The sequence below is a fragment of the Motacilla alba genome, chromosome 13 (genome assembly GCF_015832195.1).
Source record: "Motacilla alba alba isolate MOTALB_02 chromosome 13, Motacilla_alba_V1.0_pri, whole genome shotgun sequence".
Lineage (NCBI taxonomy): Eukaryota > Metazoa > Chordata > Aves > Passeriformes > Motacillidae > Motacilla > Motacilla alba.
The window spans coordinates 1,275,134-1,298,352 of NC_052028.1; the positions used below are offsets into that span (position 1 = coordinate 1,275,134).

The window sequence follows — 23,219 nt, forward strand, 5'->3', positions numbered from 1 at the left end:
CACCCACTGCTCCGAGGTGACCATGGCACAGAGCAGAGAGCAGCCTTTGCTTGCATGCCCTCCAGGGCATGGCATTTTCCACTCCACAGGGCATCCCGTGCCCCGGAGGCAGCAGCAGGATGGCTGGGAGCTGAACAGTTCTGAAAAGCCACGGCATGGCATGGCATGGTACTGCTCTGATGGAGGCTGAGGAAGGTGGGACCAGCAAAGTGGCCCCACACGTGGCCTGGGCCACCCACACCTGCACGGATCCCCTGCTCCCACGGCAGGGCTGTGACTCGCTGCAGAGGAGTCCTGACAGTTCAGCCCTTCCAGGGTTATGCGGCACAAGCGTCCTTTGGCTGCTGTTCAGTAATTACATTAAGCCAGTGCTGCTAAAGTCAGTCCCAAGCAGAGATAATGCTCTGGATGCATTCAACTGACTGGAAGAAGAAAGAGGAGGAAAAGCCATGCTGGCTTAGAGACAAGTCATATTTCTTATCAGCTTCCTTCCTGACGAGAAGGTGCTGCCCAGCCATCTGCCCCGACAGCGCGGGCACAGAGCAGCGCTGTGATCGGAGCACAAAGGAGCCCCTGTGCTCCCGCCAGCCTCCTGCCATTCCCCCTCTCTGACCTCTTTGATGCTGCATGTGCTTCCCTTTGATGCTCCAGTCCCTGCTCCTCTGCCATTCTGAAATTGTTTGCCCCATCCTGTGCTGCAGGGATTTTCTGCTGGAGTAGTCCAGACCGCTATGCTGGAATCCAAGGCATCCCAGGGCATTTGAGGGTTGCTTTTTAGCACAATGGCCTGATGCTCTGGCACCCTTAATCAGGCAAGATTAGCCCTGAGTACAAATATGAAGCTCTTTGGGTGCCCATTGTTCACAGTTATTCTTTGAGTCACACAGATGCCGTCAGTGACACAAAAGCAGGGAGAACAAACAGCAAGGAAGCCTCTGCATGCTCACAATGGCAATTCAGAGTGGAAATTCAAGACAAAGAGCCCTGGAAATAACACTTGTATCAGCTGGCACATGGACTCCCTCTCTCACAGCAGCAACACTTCAGCTACCTGCCCCCAAACACCACATTTGGTTCAACAAGTGCTGTTCCAGTGAAAGGGCTTGCACTGGCACCTCCCAAGATTTGTCCCATTCACCCTCTGAAATGACAAAGTGCCACTGAAAACTCTCCCAGTGCACTCCAGACTCTCCCAGTCAACTGGGGAGGGAGAGGCCAAGTCCCTTCCTACACGGCAGAGCAGAGGCTGGATGCCCAGACACCCTCCCAGGGGTGGCACCAAGGCAGGCAGCAAGCCCAGGGGAGCAGAGCTGTGTGCCTGCAGCTGCATCCAAGGGGCGGTGGGAGTGTGTGAGCTGAAAGCAGAGCAAGAGAGATCAGAGAGAGGGGGGAACAGTGTGAGCGCAAACCCGAGGAAGCGAGATGCCAGGAAATATGTTCACCCTCACACAGAGCTAATTAGCACAGTGAGGCTCTGCTTGCCACTGCTTACTCACACCAAGACAAAATAGGGGGTTTTGGGTGGCTGTCACCTTCCCTGGTACAAAGACATTCTCTGTGAACTGATGTAAGGGCACCTACCATCAACCACGGCAGCTTTCCATGGAAGCAGAGAGAAAATAATTATTTTCTGAGCAGCCACCACTTTACTTACCCAAAAATGGCAGCTAAAACCCTACTTTGTAACATTAAGGAGATGAAAGAGGAAAAAGAGTGGATAAGGAAACCAGTCTGAGAACAGACAACAAATCAGACAACCACCAGGATACTGCTGGCTCCTGGCACAAGCGATGATTAATTCCAACCTGGATATAAAATGAGCCTGCACTAGTCCTCTGCTGTCTGTTATTGTCCCAGGATTATGGTAATTAAGCAATTTGTATTACCTGATACCGATAAGAAAAATAAAGCCCCGTTTATGACACCGTATCCCCTGGATTTTACATGGTAGTTACTGAGGCATTCTTGTTACCTGGTGAACATAATATTCGAGATCATAAAGCGCCGCGACTTTTTCATCCAGCGTGGAGGCAGAGCTGTTGAATTTGCTGATTAATTTAACCATAGTTTCATAATCTGTTTCTATCTTCATGTTCAGCTTTTCAAACTCCTCCTTCAGCTGCTCTATGGGCCGGAACTTCTTCCTCACCTCTTCCTCTCGGGCCTTGGAAACAGAAGGAGGAAACCAGATGTGAAGATAGGAAATGAAGAGAGACAAGACAGACACAGAAAGGAATGCCAGCCCCAAATTCACAAAGGGAACCTGACTGTCTATGCCAATGGATTTATTGCTGTACATCAGAGGTGCAGGGGCAGGGTTGGAGGGTCCTTCTGAGAAGCCCAGAACCCAGTTAGCTGTGTGATATCCACAATATGAGTGAGCAGTAGGGCTTTGTGCGCCACTTCTACATCTCTATAGCATTTGTGCACCACTTCTACACCCCATTTCCATCCAGCTCAACATCAAGCCCACAGGCAGCAGTACTGCTGTTCTCTGTTTGCCTGCAAGTGGATCTTCTCAAAACCTGGCTGCAAAAAGCCCTGAGGCACCTCCCTGATCTTACAGCTGAACCTCTCTGGAGCTGGACATGAGGCTGAAGAGCTTCAGAGGTCCCATCCAGCCTGAAGTGCCCAGTGACTCCAAGGAGATCCTGGACACAGACAAAGATGCTTTGGCCATTCCCAGCATTGAGCAAATTCCAGGAAGGCTCTATCTCCCAGGGAGAGGTGTGGGGACAGAAGCTGTCAGAAAGGGAGGCAGGAGGAGCAGTGATAAGCTGGGGGCAGCTGACGTGCTGTGCCATGGGGCTTGGCCAGCAGACAGCCTGTCCTGAGCTCATCTCCCTCGCAGTAACAGCCCCCCAAGGGCTGCCCTGAACCAAGACAGCTGACACAAAACATGTGGTGAGGAGGAAAGGATCTGTCAGAGATCTCAGAGAGCCCCAGAGGTGCAGGAACATCAGCACTGGTGGCTCTGGGGACAGAGCCTGCAGCTGCAGGGGACAGAAGCAGCAGAGAGGCCACGATGGAGCTGGGCTGCCCCAAGGACAGGAGAAAGGCAGAAAGCCCCTTTTGGAAGGGATTTGTCACAAATACCAAGATGTGTTTGTACACAGAGTGAACCCCAGCTGGAGGGTTTGCATGTGTCCTGCTCCCCATGAGGGATCAGAGAGGGCTGGAAAAACCAAGTGAGCAATGGAGGTGAAAGCTGTGTCAATGGAATGATAAATTACCACAGGTACCACACCCAACCCATCCCTCCCCGAGCTGCCTCTGGCGGGCACAGAGGGGCTCAGTGTAACTCCATTTCCTCTGACACAGAGCCTTCAACGATGGATTTGCTCTCTGCAGGAGTGACTGCAAATGGAATACTTTAGGTCCATTAGATGTAGCTGCTTTTAGCCCAGTTGCTGGGATAAAAGCTATTCTAACGATGGGGGGGTGGGGGGGGATGTTAAAATATGGCTTATTTTCACCTAATAGAGTATCACTAATTTTTGCATTTCAGTGATCCTCATTTCCAGCAGCCCTTTTCAGCAGCCCTGCAATCAATCAGCAATGCTGCTATGGAAATAATCTCCAGCAAATGAAATCATGCCGTGCTGCCACATAAGAGAAGAAAAAACCGATCTGTGACACCAAAACTTTAGAGCCTTGACTCCTCTTTCAGTTTTCGTTTGAGTGAGCCAGCATCAAGGCAGCAGGAGGAGTGAGGGTTAAGGAAAAGCTGCTGAGGGGGAGAAGGGAAAGAGGCTGTGATGCACCTGATGAGTCACACATCATCCCACCTATTTACTTCAGGTTGTGGGTTGTTTTGTAACTAAATGGACAACTTGGAGCTTGTGTAAGGAAACTTCAGCCCCTGCTTCACTATGGCCACTTGGGTTTTGTTATCCAGGGTACAAGGTTGGAAACGGAAAGCAAGGAGAGTAGTGAAAGGGAAATACCCTCTGTAAATACCGTCAGCTGTGATCCAGTTCCCTTTGGGGTCTGCAGACATTTTTGTGAATTGAGCTGCAGTGAAACAGATAAATTACATTGTTCAGAGCAGCTGTGGCTGCCCCTGGATCCCTGGAAGTGTTGAAGGCTAGCTTCAATGGGGCTTGGAGCAACCCGAGATAGTGGAAGGTGTTCCAGCCCACGGCAGGGGTGGGACTGGATCAGCTTTACGGTCCTTTCCAACCCAAACCATTCACAGAATCTTCAAGTCATACACAAAAGTCAGGGAACAATATCACAAACAGTTTAGTAAAGGTATTTTAGGTCCATATTCACCACAAAACTAGTTTGCACAGTGTTTTCCAAGCGATCATTTCAACCATTGTATTTAGGCAGTGTGTAACAGGGTGTGTTCACATCCCTGCAATGTGCATTGCTTTAGAAAGGGGAAACTCACCTTCCTTTCTGCCTTCTCACTTTCCTTCATTTTAGCCAAGGCCTTTTTGAGCTCCTCAGATGTGAATGAATTTGCATCGATATCAACCTGGCCCAGCCTTGCAGAAGAAACAAAACAAACCAGAACATGTTGCGAGTGAAAAACTGCCTCTATTTTATTTTCACTGTGACATTGTAGCAATGGCTAAGGGCAGGAGGAAAGGAAGAAAAACCCCACCATGCTCAAGAAAATATTGGTCTGAGTGCAGGATTCTGTGTGGGGCTTGCAGACACCTCGCCCTGACAATCAGGGGCTCTGCTGACACAAAATCTCAGGTCCTACCACAATAAAATTGGTATCTCAGAATTTCGTGTTGCAAAAGAGGAACAATCCCTGTACCACTAAATCATTGCAGAGGGCCTACAAGCTTCAACTTGGAGATTTCAGCTAATGAACATTGTACACAGAGACACAGGAGACCTCAGAGTAGCTTTCCAGTGAGTGAAGGGGCTGCAGGGAAGTGGGACAGGACTCTTTGTCAGGAGCTGTAATGACAGCACAAGGGAGAATGGGATCAAACTGCAAGAGTTGGAATAGATTTGATGATGGGAAGAAGTTCTTTCCTGTGAGGATGCGTGTCCCTGACACAGGGACCAGTGTAGAGAGGCTGTGGATGCCCCAAGCCCACGAACATCCAAGGCCAGGCTGGACAGGGGCCGGAGCAACCTGGTGTGCTGGGACGTTGCTCAGGTTGGATCCAGATGATCTTTAGGGTCCCTTCCAAGCCAAACCATTCAAGGATTTAATCCTTCTACCATCCCCATCTCCCAGTGTGGAGCAGCCCTGAACCTTCTATGACATCTCAGCTCCCAGAGGGTTCCATGTGGAACGTCCAGCACCTGGAAACGAGCAGAGCACACCATTCGTTGGCTACCAACGGTCAGTTGCCACTCGGTCTTCGCTCTGCTCGTCAGTGCTGGACTGTTGCTGCTGCCTCGGCTTTTGCTGCCGCCTGTTCTGGAGCACCAATGCCTGCAGGAAGCACACTGCTGTGCCAGGAGAGGTACAGTGCCATTCCAGGGAGGGGCCACCCTGCTTGGGCAGGCTGCAGCCATGGGGGAATGGATGGTGTGGGACAGGAACCCCACTGCTCACAGTGTGCTGCCTCTTGCAGACTGCCAGAGACAATGTGGAAGAGATGCAAGAGGACAAGGGATTGGGAAGAAAGGATGGAGGTGAACAGGGAAGAGCCTGTTGAGGACATGGAAGTAGATGTGGAGGATAACATCGAAGAGATGGATATTGATGTGGAAGATAACATCGAGGAGATGGACATCGATGTGGAAGATAACATCGAGGAGATGGACATCGATGTGGAGGATAACACTGAGGAGATGGAAGTCGACGAGAAGGATGAGGAGGAGCCCATGGTCCTTGGATGAAGATGGAGCCCCACAAGTAAGACAGGCAGATGCCTCCCACGCCCTGCCCACAGACACAGTGGGTCCCCTGACGCCAGGCTGGGGCTGGGCTGGATGGTCCCGCTCAGGGACACGGTGCCCGCAGGGGGCCTGGATTGTGGTGGCACAAGCACCAGCCCTGGCCTGCCCTGAGCTTTCCTGGGGCCACGCCAGCCCTGCCAGCCCCGTCCCAGCCTCTAGGGCCCAGCTCCCAGCTCAGCTGGGCCCAGTGCTGGCAGCAGAGTCCAACTCCTCTGCTTCCTTTCTTCTAGGACTGATGAAGATGATGGCCGCAGATATGACGCCTCTGTAAATACGTTCTCAAGTTGGAGTTTCCTGTAAATACGTTTTGAAGATTGTTAGTTTATAGGTCCCATGTAAATATGTTCTGAAGATTGTTGTTGTTGTTGTTATAAGGATTGTTATAATTACACATGTTCTGTAATTCCTAGGTTTTGCTGATCTTTGGCAAATAAATACTGTTTCTTTTAAAACCTCACTTCTCTTTGCCGTTCCTTTGGGCACAGACAGCGTTTGCACAGTTGTGGGTTCCACTTGTTCCGGGTTCCCGGGGCTGGAGGTCCCTGCGGGTGCTGGCACAGCCACGCCGGGGCTGGGGGTCCCTGTGCACAGCGGGTCCCACTGACACCACTGGCACTGGGCACTGCTGCTGCTCCTGGGCTGGGGCACAGCGGTGTCCGCAAGAGCTGAGCTGTCACCAGCACAGAGGGGGCTCTCACAGCAGTGGCCCCTGCAGCCATGCCACCAAAGCAGGCAGGAAACCATCAGCCACCCTTCCTGCTGGAGCCACAGGCATCTCCACAGGGCCGAGAGCTGGCACCAGGCCACAGGGATGCAAAATCCACCTTCACACTCTCAAGGCCATGACAGCCCTGGGAACTGTGGCACCTGGATCTGGGGTGCTGCAGAGGCTCATGTTTAAGGCTGGGAGCCTCCAAAGGCTCCGAGCTTTGCTTCCCAGCCTGCGCTGCACTGCCCCGTGCCCAGATTGTTCAAGAGACAAAAGGCAAGCGAGGGGATCCTCACCCTGCCCGCATTCGCGCTGCTGCCGGCGGCCACCGGCCCCAGTGCCCCACTCTGGTGACAGCTGGAGGGGCAGGGCAGGCTGTGCTGGGCAGGGCCCGGGCGGCTTTGGGCCCTGTGGCTGCTGGTGCTGGGGCCATGGGCCCAAGAGGGCCCCGAGCTCAGCCCCTGCCCGGGCAGCTGCCCCCAAAGCCCCACACTCCCTGAGCATCCCCATCACAGGTGGCAGTGGGAAATCCCACACACTTCAGGAAAGAAATTCCCCATAGTAACTAAACCAAGGGTTCCAAGGGGAAGGTCAGCAGCAGCTGATGTTTAAAGCACCTTTACAAAGGTGGGTGCAGGGCAGGTGTGATCTCCAGGGCCTGTGGCAGTGCCTGCTGTGCAAGTGAGGCTGGGGGGCTGCTCCAAGCAGGACACAGCCCTGGGCTCAGCCCAGCCCTCAGCCCCTCACAGCTGATTCCGAGAAGCAGGCTCAGAAAGCAGACTCAGACCAGTTGCTGCAGGTATTTCAAAGGACTAAATGTCATGCAAAGAAGCCATGTTGCCAATTTAGGTTTGGGGTCGTAGCATGAGAAGCCATGAAGGTGCCTCTGAATGTGCACTCAGGGCCCTTCCACTGCCATCCCAAAAGGAACACAAAGGACAGGCCTCTGCTTTCAGCACTGCTGAGCTCCTAAGCCAGCAATGAAGTCTCAGGAAGAGGCAGGGATTGAGTGCACCAGGGAACCTGGCCTCTAATAAAAGGCATGAATCCCACAGGCCACCCAACCCAATGCCTTGCATGTCTGTACCTTTTCCTCCTTCTGTCTTCTCTCGTGTCACTTTCCCCATTTTCTCTGTCTGGGAGCTTGGCTTCTCTCTCTCCTGTCTGCAGGTTCAGCCGCACGTGTGACCCGGCAGGAACAGCCTGACCTGCAAGCAAAGGTGACGTTATTTTAGAGCACTGCACTGCTCCAACTTTGGGAGGAACTGGGAGCTGAAGACACATGCTCCTCCTGGGAGAAGCTCTTCCCCATCCCACACAGTGATCAGTGGGATATCCACCACTGACCCCCCTCCCATCCAGCAGCACCCCTTAAGTGCTGCTTTTTCCTCCCAGAAATGCCACCCTGACCCACCGAAGGTTCTCCTGTGCTGCCAGGCTGTCTCTGATCCATAGTGGAGGTGGAACCCTAAGCCCAGCAGACACTGATTCCTTCCTCCCTTCTGGCCCACGTCCTAGGAGAGCACTAAATCTCCACACCAGGACTGGATTTGGAGTCTACATGGAGAAAGCGGAATTGTTGCTGATTGGGGCAGACAGAATAAAATGCAGCTGCCAAAGGGAAATCAAAGCATCCCGCAGAGTACAGCCAGGTACGCTGCACATCAAGGCTGTGCTGGTGTGGAAATACTGTATTAAAAGGAATTTATGATCACTACTATCTGCCAACAAAAATACACAGAATACATTAGGCTTCAGTTTTAAATGCAGAAAAGATAGGAAATTCAGAGTGGTTTTCACCAGTTCTCCACAAACACATCTCAATGGCCAGCCCAGCACTGGGGTGAAGGGGAGGCAATATTTGGTTGCTACCTCTTGATGGCATTTCTTCTCCTAATGCAAGAATTCTGCCTGCCCAGGACAGCGAGGCTGCAGTTGAACAGCCACAGAGCTGCTCACAGATGGTCAGACTACAGCTGCTCACCCTCCTCCCTCCTGAGGAGGATTCCCTATTCAGCCTTTCCTTTCTCTCTTCCTTTTACCTAAAAAGATACCTGGGATAGAGTAACAGCTTGCAGGAGACAGGGAGCATCTCCTACCAAAGGGAAGTGAAGACAAGGGTAATTATTTTGTACAATAAATACATGTACTCACAGACAAAAAGCTGTGGTCTCCGGAACAACTGGATTGATCCCTCCCTGTTCAAGACCAAAGAGACATTTCCCTGATCAAAGGACCTGGTGCTTCCTATGTAAGACTGGGATGTTTGTCACAATTCAGACAGAAACATTTCAAAGCCTGTAGTCATCCAATAGGTATAAATGCATTTAGAAAATACAGAAAAATCCATATTACAACAAGGTTTGCATTTCTGGTAGACTCTCTTTCTCTCCATCAGTCCTGTCGACTGGAAGTTGAATTGGTTGGATATGTGAGAGGACAGGCGTGATTATCTCCCCATTTTAAACTATGGGAGGGCAGGCTAGATGTGCCTCCTCCACACGTGGAATGCTTTCCATGGACAGATCCCAATCTCTTCCTGCTCCCTAAACTTGTGCTACCCAGGACCTTTAATCTCTGTCTATCTATGACCGGTTGTTGCCTGAGCCAGGGACAGGGCTCTGCCAGCAAGGAAAATGCAACCAGTGCTAACGTGCTCTGGTGGGAGATGTCCCTGCACATGGCAGGGAGCTGGAACAAGGTGAGCTTTAAGGTCCCTTCCAGGCCAAGCTGCTGTAGGATGAAATGCCATCGCGTGCTGAACGGCAGACGGGAGGGCGATCCCCTCCTCCGCGGACACCGAGGCGCTCGGGGCAGAGCCAGAGCCCAGCTGGCTGCCTCCCCTCAAAGCCCAAAGCTTTCCCGACCGTGCCACCAGCGCTGGGCAGGCCAGGTCACAGCCCCAGCAGTGGCTGCGGCAGCTCTGGGCTGTCACTTAGCCAGGAATGGCCCCTGACAGGGAGCACAGCACAGCTCCAGATGCATCCAGCCGCATCAGCCTGCCAGGGGAGAGGAAGGAGGTGGATGGAATCCCATTGAAGGAATCACCCAAAGGAAAAGCACAAGAGAAGGCTCCAGAAGGGCAGGGTGCTGGGGGGCCCAGACCTCCTGTTTCTATTCTCAGTGTGAGAAATGTTGCTCACTTCCAAAAAATGTAAAAGGTTCATTAAAACCTTACCAAAAATACAACAGGAGACTGAATAGAGAAAATATTACAGCACCGGGAGCAGAGGATTTCCCCACCATGTGCTCACGCACACAATGAAGGTTTCACCTTTTAACCCTTTAGCCCCCCAAAGTTCTGCCCATGAACTCCTCCTTCCCTGCCCAGTGGTGGAGATCATTCCTGACACCTTGATTGGGGGTCAGGTGCTGCCACAGCAACGAGTGACCCTCCCAAATGTCCCAAACCCAGGGCACCCCCGATAACAACACAAGGGGGGTAAAACACGACTATAAAACTTCTCTTAACATTTCCCCTTTAATTGTGAGAGTCAACTATGGCATTACTCATCTGTCACATCAGCAAGCAGGAAATAAAACCAAACCCAGGCCTGGTGCTCATGAGCTGCACCCCCAGCACAGCCAAATCCCAGAGGCTGCATCAGCCAAGGCACAAACCCTTCCTGCTCCTGCTTTGCACACTAAACGGGATTTAACCAGGAGCATCCAAACCCCAGAGCAAAACTCGCAGCCCTGATGTGTTTAAGCAGCTCTTGGTACTCTTGGCTTTCCTCTCACCACCCGGCACAGCAGCCCAGGTTCACAGCACAGCAGGACAAACGCACTGCTTTAATAAATAAACCACAAAAAACATCTCTGTTTTCAACAAAAAGATTGACATTGACACTTAAAAATGTTACAGCTGTTCAAGGAAGGTCTTCTGTCTTATTTAGTTTGGGGTATTTTGAAGTCAAAAGTGTGTTTGAGGGTGGGTTGACTTGAGTGATTAAAATTGCTGATTTAGACAAATAAGCTGGAAATCCTGAATTTTAATCATGTTTCAGTATGTAGCTTCTAGACATTTCCCTTAAAAATACTTGATTCTCTTTGATTCCTATAATTTGATACTATTCAACAACTGGGAGCACACACTGGAGCAATACATGTGTAAGCAATTACACAGCTTCACATGCTGCTAAAACAGAATCATTCTGTTAATAGCTTTTTCCCAAGAGAAATTAATTTTTTACTTATTGTTTGCATTAAGCTGCATTTGGGAAATGAAACTCAATTAAAAAAATACAAAACCACGTCTTCATTTAAGCCATTTTGTAACATTTTTTCTCCTTGACACCTCAGACAAATAAAATATGCGTATCCACAGGTAGGCACTGCATAGATGTGTTACTGAATTGTCCCTCTTCCCTGAGAGCTGCAAATCCTACAGCTGCCAGACCTCATCCCTTGCTCCTCATAAAGGGAAAGAAGAGTTTCCATTCTAGTTAATTTCCCAGCTCTAAATCAACTGCCCGGTGAGTAGAAATAGCTGTGAAATCCCCTCCACAAACCTGCCAGAAGGGCTCAAGCTGTGGAGGAGGAAGCAGCAAACTCCTGCCCCCACAAGTGGTTTGGACCCCTTACCAGTTAAAAAGTATCCCACTCTTGGGATTTTTTAACCACAACTAAAATTAATTAAAATCAATTAAAAATAAGATCACAGAATCACAGAATAGTTTGGGTGGAAAGGAACCTTAAAGCTCATCCAGTTCCAACCCTCTGCCATGTCTGCAGGGACACCTTCCATGGTCCCAGGGTGCTCCAAGCCCCAGTGCCCAGCCTGGCCTTGGGCACTGCCAGGGATCCAGGGGCAGCCACAGCTGCTCTGGGCACCCTGTACCAGGGCCTGCCCATCCTCCCAGGGAAGAATTCCTCCCTAATATCCAATCTGAACCTGCTCTCAGTTTGAATAGGTATTATTGCATTGCCTTGGGATGATGGATTGCAAGAAAGCCCCAGGGTCTGAGCAGAGCTCCCAGTGCCTCTGCTGGGGACGTGCCACCCACCTGCCCCTCAGTCACTTAGCTGCCTCACAGCCAAAAAGACAGTGTCCAACAGGTAAAGTACTCCCAGGGGATAAAACTCTTGTCACTGCACAAATGACAAGGTCTTCATTTGGAATAAATGTCAAAGCAGAGCAACAGCATTTATTTTCCAAGCAGGAGACACTGATCCTGTGGCGACGCTGCAGGGATGGTGTTATTCCTGTTCCTGATTTAATCCCTTTATCAGCTGCAGAAGCACCAGGACAGGCTTTGGTCTCCCATGCCAGCTCTGACTGACACTGCTGTCCCCACAAGCTGTCCCCACCGCTGGGTGCTGCCTCTGCAGCCCAAAGCACCTGGAAGTCCTTCTGAGCATTGGCACTCCTTCATTTGGATGTGCTCTGTCCATAAAGTTGCTTAAAGAGACGCCAAGGAAGAGTTTAATTTATAGCCCCATTCTTTTAATCTTGGTCAGCCAGATTTTTTCAGACATCTGTTTATATCTCCTTATAATATATTGGCTGGAGCAGCAGCACCAGGCAGCAGCTCCCTTGCAGGGGCTCTGCTGACATTTATAAACTGAAGCGATTTCTCTCGTGTGCTTTATGTTATCAGCTAAACCTGTCCACTTAAATTATTGCCTTGTAACCAAATCACAACTATCTGTTACTCCGCTCTGTGCACGTTTCCCAGGCTCTGTACCAATATCAAGCTTTGCAGAGGCTAAAAACAAGATGATAAATTAATAAACAAATAGGAAACAGGACAGGCTTCCACCAAGCTCACAACTGAGGGAGGACCAGGCACGCTCTGCACCACATTACTAAAAGCAGAGGGCTGCCGTGTGGAATATGCAGTGATATCCAAAGAACCCCATCTTTCTTCTTCTAGAGCAACCAAATGACCTGCTGTGTTTCCTCACTAAAGGAGAAAGGTCTCATCCTGGGCTCCTTTCCAGCACATCATTCCACTTTCCACAAGTGGGTTTGTGTTCTGGCATGGGGATAGGGCTGAGCCCTAACTCACTGCACAGCTACAGGCTGGGAAATTGTACATCACACACTGACCTGCAAACCTCCCACCGAGGTTGTGCAGTAACCCACTGCACTCCTGATAGCGGTTTCCCCATCCCATCCCATCCCATCCCATCCCATCCCATCCCATCCCATCCCCACCCCTTGGACAAAGCTGACTGCCCATCAGGAGGAGCCCAAGAGGGACAGAAGACTCTCCCCCTGCAGCACCACCCTGTCCCCCTTGGCAGAGGAATGTCCCCTGGGAAGGCTGGAGCAAGCAGAACAAAGGTGATCCAGCTCGCTGAGGCAGATCCCTGGCTTGTCCCCAAGTGAGCATCCTTGTTTGCCATGGTAAGAGAATTCAAAAATCTATCAAGGGTTTGAAAACAAGCCCCAGTTATGAGTCAGTAAGTGGCTCTGCAGCGCTTAAAAATTACCTCGGTGTGTGAGCAAGCTTCTGATAACATCTACCTTCCTTTACTCTTTGTTTCTCTCCACGCACGGAGTGAGGGAAAAGGGACTTTCTTTCTAGTACAGGCAACAAAGGAATCCGGAATCAATATGTGAATGTTCCAGCAAAACACACCGGTAGTGCTGCAGTACTGAAATAATCACACTGCCAGAGCATCCATAATAAGTTATCTGATGGCACCACACCTTCTCCCTTAATAAAATAATGATTAAAAACTACCAGGAGACAAATCCCAGCGAGCAGCAGAGCTCCCCACAGCTGAGCTGCATCCCCAGCTCCAGGAGCCACCAGTGCCAGGGCTGGGGAACTGGCTGAGGCCAGGGCATCACGTGCTGGTGGCACACAGAGGACACTATGCCTGACTCCAGCTGTGCCTGGGTGGATGGAATGTCCCACAGCAGGGTGCTCAGAGAAAAACAGAGGAGCCAGGCCCAGTCTGGGGGGCTCAGCTCACACCCTGATCCCAGACTCTGGTTAGAGCTGCTGAGCAAGGAAGCAGCAAAGCCTGGCTCCATTTTTCTTTCTTTTCTTTCCTACAAAGGCAAGTCCTACCACTCTCCAGATTGTTTGTTACTTCAAAACAGAACATTTTTACACACAACAGGAAGAAATGTAACAGACACAGGTAAGAATGAGATGGATTACTGATGGGAAGAAGAGGCCCAGAGCCTGAATCCCATTTTATTTCTTTCTGTCCCTTTGTCACTCAGCTGCAGCCTTTTGCATTGGTTCACTGCCTGGCACTCACTGCTCCACCCAGTTAAGTGCCACTGGAAAATGTCTATGTCACCTCCTCCTCATAGCTGGTGGAGAGGTTTCACAGCACCAGGCCTGGAAGCTCCTCCAGCAGCTGCCCCAGCACCCCCAGCATTTCCCGCCTCGGACGGGGACACCTGTGTGCACATCCCAAGTACAAACTCCTGTGACGCTGGAAGAAATGCTTTACAAATGCACTCCCTGGGCAGCTCTTCCTCCCACTGTACTGCTGGGAAGCCACAGCTGCCTGCTGAGAGCAGCATCTCCTCAGAGAAGCACCAGCCTGGTCACTGCCTCTCCATTTCTCAGGTAACCAGTGACAGCAGGGGCTCTGCAGGGGATGGGATGCAGGACGAAGCCCTGGGGTGATGCACCATGCCCAGTGCCATCGCTCCCAGGCGCTGCCCAGCTCGGGCTGGAGGAGCTGGGCTGCCTCTGCCTGCGAGTGACCAGCCCTGGTGGTGCCAGCCTGGTTCCATCGCTGCTGTTCTGTCTGATCATTGCCCAGAGGGCTGACAAGGACGAAGACGTGCTTCTCTTCCTGGGATTGCAGAAGAAACCCTAAGAGAGGAGTGTAAGGAGTTGTCCTTACAGCATGAGCAAACAATTGGCACGGCTGCTTCCTTCTGCCTCCCAGGGCACCCAGATGTAGCAACATGGGGGTTTAGATGGCAGATGCTGCTACCTATTTCCCAATAAGCATCTCCTGTGGAAAAGCTGCTTGGGTAAATATTCAGGGAAAGCAACCAAGTCCACACACCACACTCGCCATGGCTAGTTCAGCCACGAGAGGCAGAAGGACCTTTTGTATGATAAATTCCAGCAAAGGTTTATTCCAGCATGCCAAAGGGGAATCAGGGACAAAAGACCTGGCCAAGGGGTATGCACAAGGTTCAGCAGGGGTCAGTGGCCAATGGTCCAAAGGTACTGGGATGGCACAAAGGGTAGGGCAAAGGGCATTGCCCTGCAGGGAAGACACGGGGCCGGCCAGGGATACCACAACCAATGAGGGAACAGGGAAAGGAGAAACTACCAGAATTTGGGACGTATGGGGAAAGGAACTGGGGTGGTTCATAGTGTTGTGCAAGGCTCCATGGGGAAGTCTTCTCTTTCAGCCTAGGTGGAGACTCTATGGCATATTCTTCCAGGGCAAGACCCTGGGAATTTCCCTGAGGGATTCAAAGAATTCCACACCCAGACACACAGGGAGTGGGCAGGGCCTGATTCCCAAGCCACAGACCTTGCAGAGGCTCTTCCAGAAAGGCCTGAATAGGATGAACTGTTGAGAGACTGAATGAAAAGTCAAAGCTCCTCAACAAAACCAAGGAAGTCTCATGTAAGAACTTCTGTTGGTTAGTTTATCTGACAAACCTTTCTGTGACATTCCAAGCTATGTTAATAAACATCCTGGAAATCGACCTGTCAGAACGGTGATGTCTAACTAGAACATCTTCTCCAACACTGATTTTGTTCTGTGCTGCAGTGGAGCAGGGATAGAAGCCATCTGAAATGCTTTCAAGCTTGCCAAGGGTGAATCTGTCCCCTGTTCAACACCCAGCACTGCTGCTGGCAGTAAAGGCATTCCTGGGAAAGCCTCAAAGCCACCCTGTTCTGATACATCCCAACAGCAGGTGTGTTCCTGCCCAGGCTGCTCACAGGTCCCCAAGCAGCAGCACTGCTTTCTGCTGGCCTTGAACCCCACTTGAACAGGGGCAGGGAAAGAATTGTGGAATGGTTCAGTTGGAAGGGACCTTAAAGATCATCCAGTTCCAGCCCTCCTGCCACAGTGACGCCACCCCAAAAGGGCTGATCCCATTGCAGTTTCTCATTTAGCAAGAGAGAAGTGATCCACTGGTGTTTGTTGTGCTACTACTCTTCTGTAGCTGATGCCACAGAGCTCACAGGGTGGACTCAGGGTGTTAAGGTGGACACCAGGATTACAGGGAGACACACCCCCACAGTAACCCTTGTGAGAACTTTCTTGCACCCTGTGATTTTTAATGCCAACCTGCTGCAATAACCACATCTTTAAGCACCATCCATCAAGCCTTCAGCTCAAACAGTTGTTTGGCTGAAAAGGGTTTTAGAGCCACTCTTTTGTCGCAGTGCTGAGAGGTTTTCTCTGTAATTTGTTCCCCTCAGCAAACAGAATGAAAACGTTTTTAAAATGATGCCAGAACCCAATCCCTCCTCCCGTGATTCCATCCACAGCTAGCAGAGAACAAAGCCTCATAAGGAAGGGGCTCTCCACTAAGTAACCCTTGATTAGAGATGTGAAAGCACCATTCCATTTGGACACTGGGCTGGACAGTGCTCACAGCTGGCCCTTTTCCCTGAGCCAGGGCTCTCCTGTGGCACTGGGATTTATGTTCTCCCAGCTGATCAGCCGGTGCTGAGTGCTCTGAACGCTGTTATTCAAACAGAGGCACCCCGTGAGGCTGGGCTGGGCTCCCTCCTCACATCGCCTGCCAAATCCACTGGGCTTCTCCTGCAGCTCCTGCAGCAAGAGGGAAGGAGGGGCAGGCGAGCCCCTGGGGGCAGGCAGGGCCGTGGGGAAAGGCAGGTCCCTGGTTGGCAGTGCCAGAGCAGGTCCCTGTGACTGCCACCCACCCTCGCTGGCAGCCAAGGTGACAATGATGATGATGGCACACGGAGCCCAGCCTCGTGCCCAGAGCTGAGCCTGCTGAACGCACACCAAACCTCATCCCTCTCGTGCAGGAAGAGGACATTAGGGGTGGCTGTCACACACAGGGCACAGTGTGGCCCTCCCATGAGGTGCCTGGGCCCCCTGGGAAGTCTGGAAGTGATGGAAGAGAAAGTGAAGGCCAGCGAGGTGCCTGGGGAGGAGGGATCTCAGGGAAGGAGGGGTGACAGGAGGGCTCGAGAGGGAAATACAGTGCCTCTGATGGAGCACTGCTGCAGCATCTGCTGCTGCTGCTGCTGCTGCTGCAGGAGGGAAATGCTTCCTGTCACAAAGAAGGAACAAGTGCTCCACCCTCCCACCTCCCTGCTGGGAGGGCTGCTCTGCCTTGCAGTGCAACAGCAGCAAACACACCAGGAAAAAAAATAACCACTGGGGGGCAGGAAGAATAAGGGGTATCCTTTTGAGGAGTGGGCACAACATGTTTTCACTTTCCCAGCAAACCCTTCTTAAACTGGGCTTCTCCCCAGTTTCAAGGCAGGCACTGCAGTGAGTTACCACAGCCCTGGGTGCAGCAGGAGCCATGTGCTCAGGATTTAATACAAGGCACTTGATTTATTTTTTCTTCTAATTCTGGGCTTGAAGTCCGTGAACTACAGCAGTCTAGAGAGTTTAATCCCACAAAGGTCCGAGCAGAAAAACCAGAGAGACCAAAGGTATCCAGCCACACTCTGATATTTCATCTCTCAAATGGCACACCAGGCTGCAGAGACACTGCAGCGACCTTTGTCTCACCATGTTCCCAAGTCAACATCCATGAGAAGCTTACTTACAAAAGCCAGTTTTAATCCCTCTCCAACTCACTGCATTATTTCTCCCCAAGCCAATGCCACAATCCATTCAATAATTCAGGTTATTTGTTACTCCAGAAAGCTCATCTGGGATGCTGAAGGCTTGGCTACGTCCAGAGAAGATCAATGCAGGATGTAGGCAGAGAAGGACAAGGCAACTGACCAGGAGAATTGAGAACCTGACAAAAGGAACTGAGAATGATATTAATTTTGTGGAATTTTAGGCATTTAATACCTTTTGAGAGAGGCTTCTTTACTATGATGGAGGTTAGCACCTCCAGAACATCATCGACCATCGTGTCTCACACATCTGTCACTCTCAGATAGCCTCTCCTCCTCTCTCAGGGACTCAGGAAATGGCCACCAAAGAATCTGGCAATGTGGAGGTACAGAAAGGACACAACAGGGAGGGATAATCCATCAGGATCAACACCAGTGTGAGAATCAGGAGGTTTAAAGCGGCCATGGGTAATCTGTTGGTGGAAATGAGGAGTTAAAGGCTAAAAGGGCCCAACTTGAGGAGGGTAAAGGAGCAAAAAAGGAAACTATTTTCCAGGGGAGGACTGGGAAGCTCAAGAAGGGATGTTCATGACCAGGCCTCATCACTCTCTGCTCCTGTCCTCAGTTTCTGAGTCTGTAACTCAGTGCTGAAATTGCAAGGATGAGATATGTACGACACAAACTCCCTTCTCCCAGCTCCAGCTCCCAGTGGGAGCGTTTCAGGACATCCTGTGCTGCTGTCAGGGCGTGCAGCTGACTGCCTTGGATCCCCTCTCTGCTCGATGTGTGTCAGCTGGCTCCCCTCACCCACGCCCCAGCCACGTCCTGGCGCTGGTGTCCCCCGAGCCCGGAGCATCCCCGGAGCCGAGGGCATGGCTCCGTGGTGTTTGGCCAACACTGCCCAGTCCAACCCTGAAGGTGCTGGTCCCACCAGCCTGGCTGCAAGACAAGTAGGATGGATGGGAAGAGCCGCCTGCCAGCCCCGCTGCAGAGTGAGAACAAATTTGGATAATAAAAGCTGGAATAAGGAGATGCCTTGGAGAGCGCGCTGGAATAGCGCTTTGCGAAGCTTCAATTTAAAGCCTTGTTTCTACAGCTAATGCACTCGTAAGGGACATTCGCCTAATTTCTGTCAAGAGAACTTGTCAACACTGCAGTATTTAAGATAGACACTAAAGATGTGTTTTATCTCACAGATAGATCACTGGGAAAGGAAGGAGCTGTGCCACACTTGGTTCACAGGAAAATAAATTGATGTTCTCCCTGGGCCTAATTGGTGGATGCTGTTTTATAACACCACATGCACAAGCAGCCTCCCATTTTATCAGTGTGCAGCTGAAATCAGTGCCAAATCTACCGTGGGGTTAGATACAGGAACCCTCAGGGATGTGCTTCAAATGGGCACCCAAGGACACAGAGCTGGGCATTTTCCAGCCACAGAGTAGCTGAAACATTTGGCAGCGTCCTGAAGGGTCAGGTCCTTCTACTGATGGTGCTCACGAGCTGAGCCACAGCTAGTGGGGTGGGATTTCAGGGCCAAGGGGAGAAAACTGATGACAGGAGAAGAGAACTGGCTTGGCTACCTCGGGACCACCAGAAGGAACTTGCCTGGCCTTGTTTTTAGAGACGCTCCATGGTGAGTCAATAGAAAGCAAAGAAAAGAGAAGCTGTACCCTGCAGCTTTAGGAGAGATGTGTTAGCATGTTCCTGCTCCCATCACACCCCACTGTGAGGAACTAAAACATTCCCAGGAGTCCGAGTGTATTAAGGCTGGCATGGCTCCACATGTCCCACATGCCAGCCTTGGAGCTGGGTTTGAGACATGCCCAAGACAATGCTGCTGCCACGGCACAAAGGCTTGTCCCAGACTTGCAGCTTCTGCAATGGAAAGTTGAAAATGACCTTTTATTTGCAGTTGTTACACGGAAATAACAGCAATGTAACCTTGTCCCAGCCTTGGAACAGAAATCAGCTTGCGGAAAAGCCTGAGGGAGCGCGACCCTGAGCTGCAGGCCCGAGGGCAGGAGGGTGGCTCTGCTCTGCCACGGATTCTGCACTTGCAGAGGAACTAAATCACAGCCAGAAATGTCCCTCGGGAAGGAAATCCTCTCAAAGATAAATCAATAACTCAGTGTAATTTTAGCACGCAGCCAGGAGAATTTACATTGCCAGGAAGGCTGAGAGCTCTGCCACAGAGACAGAGGCACAGCATCATCAAACAGCCCTGCAGCAGACCCTGTGCAAGAGCTCGGGCTCTGGGTGTCCACTGCAAAGCCATGAGGCTGGGCTCTGCATTTTGGGACCCCACAGACACAAATCACAGTGACAGGGATGTGGTCCAGCCAAACTCCCTTGGGACAAACCCACCTTTCCCTTTTCTCCTCTGCGGCAGCAAGGCTTCTCCCTGCAATCACGGCAGTGCTGGAAAACACTCCAGATCCTGCAGGGTGAGACACACAAAGCTCAGCTAAACCAGGCACAGGGAGGGGGAGTGCTCCAGCCACAGCCTCCACCTCTGGCCAGGGGGCTCCCACCAGCCAAGCCACCCATGAAACAGCACAAGGATGTGCCGCAGCCCCCGGTGATTAATGAGACTGCAATTTACGTAATTATATTAATTCTAAGTACACTCAAGCAGTAAGTTCAAGAGAACTAATGACACTGTAGAGCACAGTTCAACACTGAGCAGTAACTCCAGCAAAAAGGTGGGGGGGGGGGGGGGAAGCCCCTAATTATTCAGTAGCTCTTCTCCCAGATTCTCAGGGTCAGCTTGGAGGAGAAGGTGGCCTGAATTATATTTTCGTTTCCAGAACATCAACAGAATTGCTAAGTGAGTTCCAGCGGCAAGGTCAGAGCCTGCCCATTGTTATGCACGCCAGCCCTGTCCCTTCCCCAGCTCTGCCGGGCCAGGCAGGGCTGGGCTGCCGTGTCCCCTGCCAGCGCTGACACCACCGAGCCCTGCTGCTCCCGGGGACACAGGACCAGCTCCTGTGCCAGTGTCCCCAGAATGGACGGACAAACTGCAACAACCAGCTCCTCAGAAGCCAGGTGTAGCCTCCATGTCTGAAGGTGCAGGAGTCTGTCCAGGAGAAGCCTGAGGAGCAAACAGCCCAGCCCAGCCAGCAGAGGTTTGTGCACACCCAGCCCTCTCCAGAGTGCCTGTTGGCACAGCCACAGCCCCTGGCAGACGTGGAGCCTGTGCCAGGGCATGCAGAGCTGGGAAGGACTGTGCCCACACACACAGAGCTCTTCCCCTGTACACCCACCTGGAGCCATGGAAGCATTTTGGAGCACCTGTGCTGGCCACAGTCCTGTCACTCCTCACAGGTTCCTTTGGTGCCAACAAGCTCTCACGCAGATTGTGCCATCAGCGCTGATGTGCTCCAAGAGCCTCTGTCTGCAAATCCAGCTTTACAGCAGTTACCAATGCAGTCTGGGCTTCTGTAGCACTTCATTGAGACTTGGACTTTAACAGGGGCCTGGAGTGCCAGGACACAGGGAATGGCTCCCACTGCCAGAGGGCAGGGATGGATGGGATTTTGGGAAGGAATTGTTCCCTGGGAGGGTGGGCAGGCCCTGGCACAGGGTGCTCAGAGCAGCTGTGGCTGTCCCTGGATCCCTGGCAGTGTCCCAGGCCAGGCTGGACAGGGCTGGGAGCAGCCTGGGACAGTGGAAGGTGTCCCTGCCATGGCAGAGGGTTGGAATTGCATGAGCTTTAACCTTCTAATCCAAACCATTCTGCGATCCAATGACTCTGCACCTCTGAAATGCTGAGATCTGCCAGCAGAGCTGCCCCAAGGGCCAAGGTCAGTGCTTGAAGATGAAGGTGCATTATGACCCCCCCACACAAAGCCAGGACAATTACTTGTTTTGCTCCTACAACACAGAACACCAAGCTGCCTGAGAAGCCAGGACAGAAGAACTCTGCAAAGACAACACAAAAGAGGAGACCCCACAAGCCTCATGTGATCCCTGTGTCTGACTGAAAACCAAACCCAAATTAAATGAACAGTCACAAGTTTGGTGTCTCAGGATTGCACTCAGAGCTCTCCTGGTGCTTTCCAAGCTCAGGAGCAGCATCCAGCAACAGGGAACATGCAGAAGGCAACTCAGTGATGATTAGGAAGGCACATATGAAGTTATCCATCACAGAGCAACCTGTGTGCACCTACATGTCCTGCAGTACAATCAGAAATCAATAGGAAGATGCAGAAGCCCTCAATCACTCAGTAAAATATAAAGAACACTTGTAATATTGATTGTAAAAGCACCTCTGTGAAGACAGTTGAGAAGAAGCCTGAGAAAGCAAAGCAAAATGCCTGAATTGAAACCTTTTTTTTTTTTTTTCCCCTCAGAAAGACATTAATAATGGATTTTCAATGCAAGAAGAAAAACTGAAACCCACACCAGATTCTCCTGGTAATAACAGCTTTCTGCAAAGCCCAGCTATTAATGTAACAGGGACGTCCATCAATCAAGTACACAGAAAGTACTTTGAGAGCTAAAAAAAGAGCATGCAAACATCTGCTTTTGGCAACTTAAATTTTGCCCTTAAGCACAAGGAACATAATAAATTATCAGGAGGTTGGACTTGAACTTGTTTTCCTCCATCCTGGCCCTAAATGCTGAGGATAAGGATGAAGGCATACAAGCATGCTGCTGCTGGGGTTTGTCCTGACAATAAGTGGGCAAAAGGAGCACAATTTCACTTGTGCTTTCATTTGAAAACACTGGTGCAAGAAGACACCAAACAGGGGTGTAGCATCTCCCTGTCTGCAGTTCAGGGAGCTCCTGTGATCCCCTTTCCACCTCCAGCATCCTCAGCACATCCAAGACTGCTGGAGTGGTCCCACAGTGGAGTGACAAATGTGCCAGTGTGCTCCAAGGTGCCCATGGCTTCCCTCCTCAGCCAGCTCCTTCCCTGCTCCCCGTGGAACTGTGGTGACTTGGCAGGTCCTCAGCCCCCAGTGTTCCCTTCAACCCCCGCGTCACACTTGGGGTCCATCCATGCAGCCAAGCACTGCCTGGGGTGTCCCAGCAACCCCAGAAAAGCTGGATTGGCACCAAGGAAATGGCTGCAGAAAGCAGCTGGGGTGTCCCCATGCCTCCAGTGTCTCCCCCCTCGTAAAACACAGCAGGTGCTGGGGATAATGAACACAATTTACTGATTCCAGCACAGGAGGCTGCAGGCATGGCTGCAACTAAGTCTTAATAAATTCTGAAGAGTGACACCATAAAATAGCATTATGGAAGGCTGCATTTATTGTCTCCCCATGCTTCCGTCTCCAAGGTGCCACGTTACACTTAATAACAGTTTTCTCCCCAGCTGCCAGTGTTGCAAACCCTGACAAGCTAATGGTCTGGCCAGCCCTCCCCAGACACACACATCTCCACCCAGCACACAGCTTCCATGGCAGGAACAGGCAAAAAGGATTAAACCAGTGCTGCCCAGGTGCTGCCCAGCCTGTCCCCTCCATGCTGGCTCTGCAGGGCTCCCTGCCACACAGCAGGACAGGAGTTTTGTCCCTGGAAGTGATGCAGAGGAGGAGCAGCTGCTGTAGGCTGGTACCTGCATGCCCAGTGACCTGCTGGGACAGGAGCATCCCTGCCCTGCCCTGCTGAGAACACCGTGGCCCTGCCAGCAGAGCAGCCCCACCTGAAACTACTGCCTGCTATCACAGCAAGCTCTGGGCAAGGCATCAGCACGTCCTTGTGGAAAACCATGGACAACCAGAGATCCTCATGGAGAACCAGAGGTTCTTACGGAGGATCATGGAGAACCAGAGGACCCCTGGTTCCTCGTGCCAGAAGGGCAGGACACCTCCCCATTCAGCATTCCCAGCTCCTCTGCCACTGCAGTGTGCATTTCCATGGTCCAAGATTTAGCTTCTGGATCACAGATACAGTTTTTC

General features: G+C 51.4%; 1 protein-coding gene across 3 annotated transcripts in view; it reads right to left on the minus strand.

Moving 5' to 3' along the window:
• The window catches only part of SIL1 (SIL1 nucleotide exchange factor), a 92,296-nt gene that overhangs the window by 34,988 nt on the left and 34,089 nt on the right, over positions 1-23,219 (minus strand). For all 3 annotated transcript variants that reach the window (XM_038150220.1, XM_038150218.1, XM_038150219.1), the window contains 3 exons: positions 7,674-7,794; positions 4,397-4,493; positions 1,973-2,164 (listed from right to left, as the gene is read on the minus strand). In XM_038150220.1, coding sequence (XP_038006148.1) covers positions 1,973-2,164; positions 4,397-4,493; positions 7,674-7,794 — 410 coding nt within the window. The remainder of the gene's footprint in view (positions 1-1,972; positions 2,165-4,396; positions 4,494-7,673; positions 7,795-23,219) is intronic.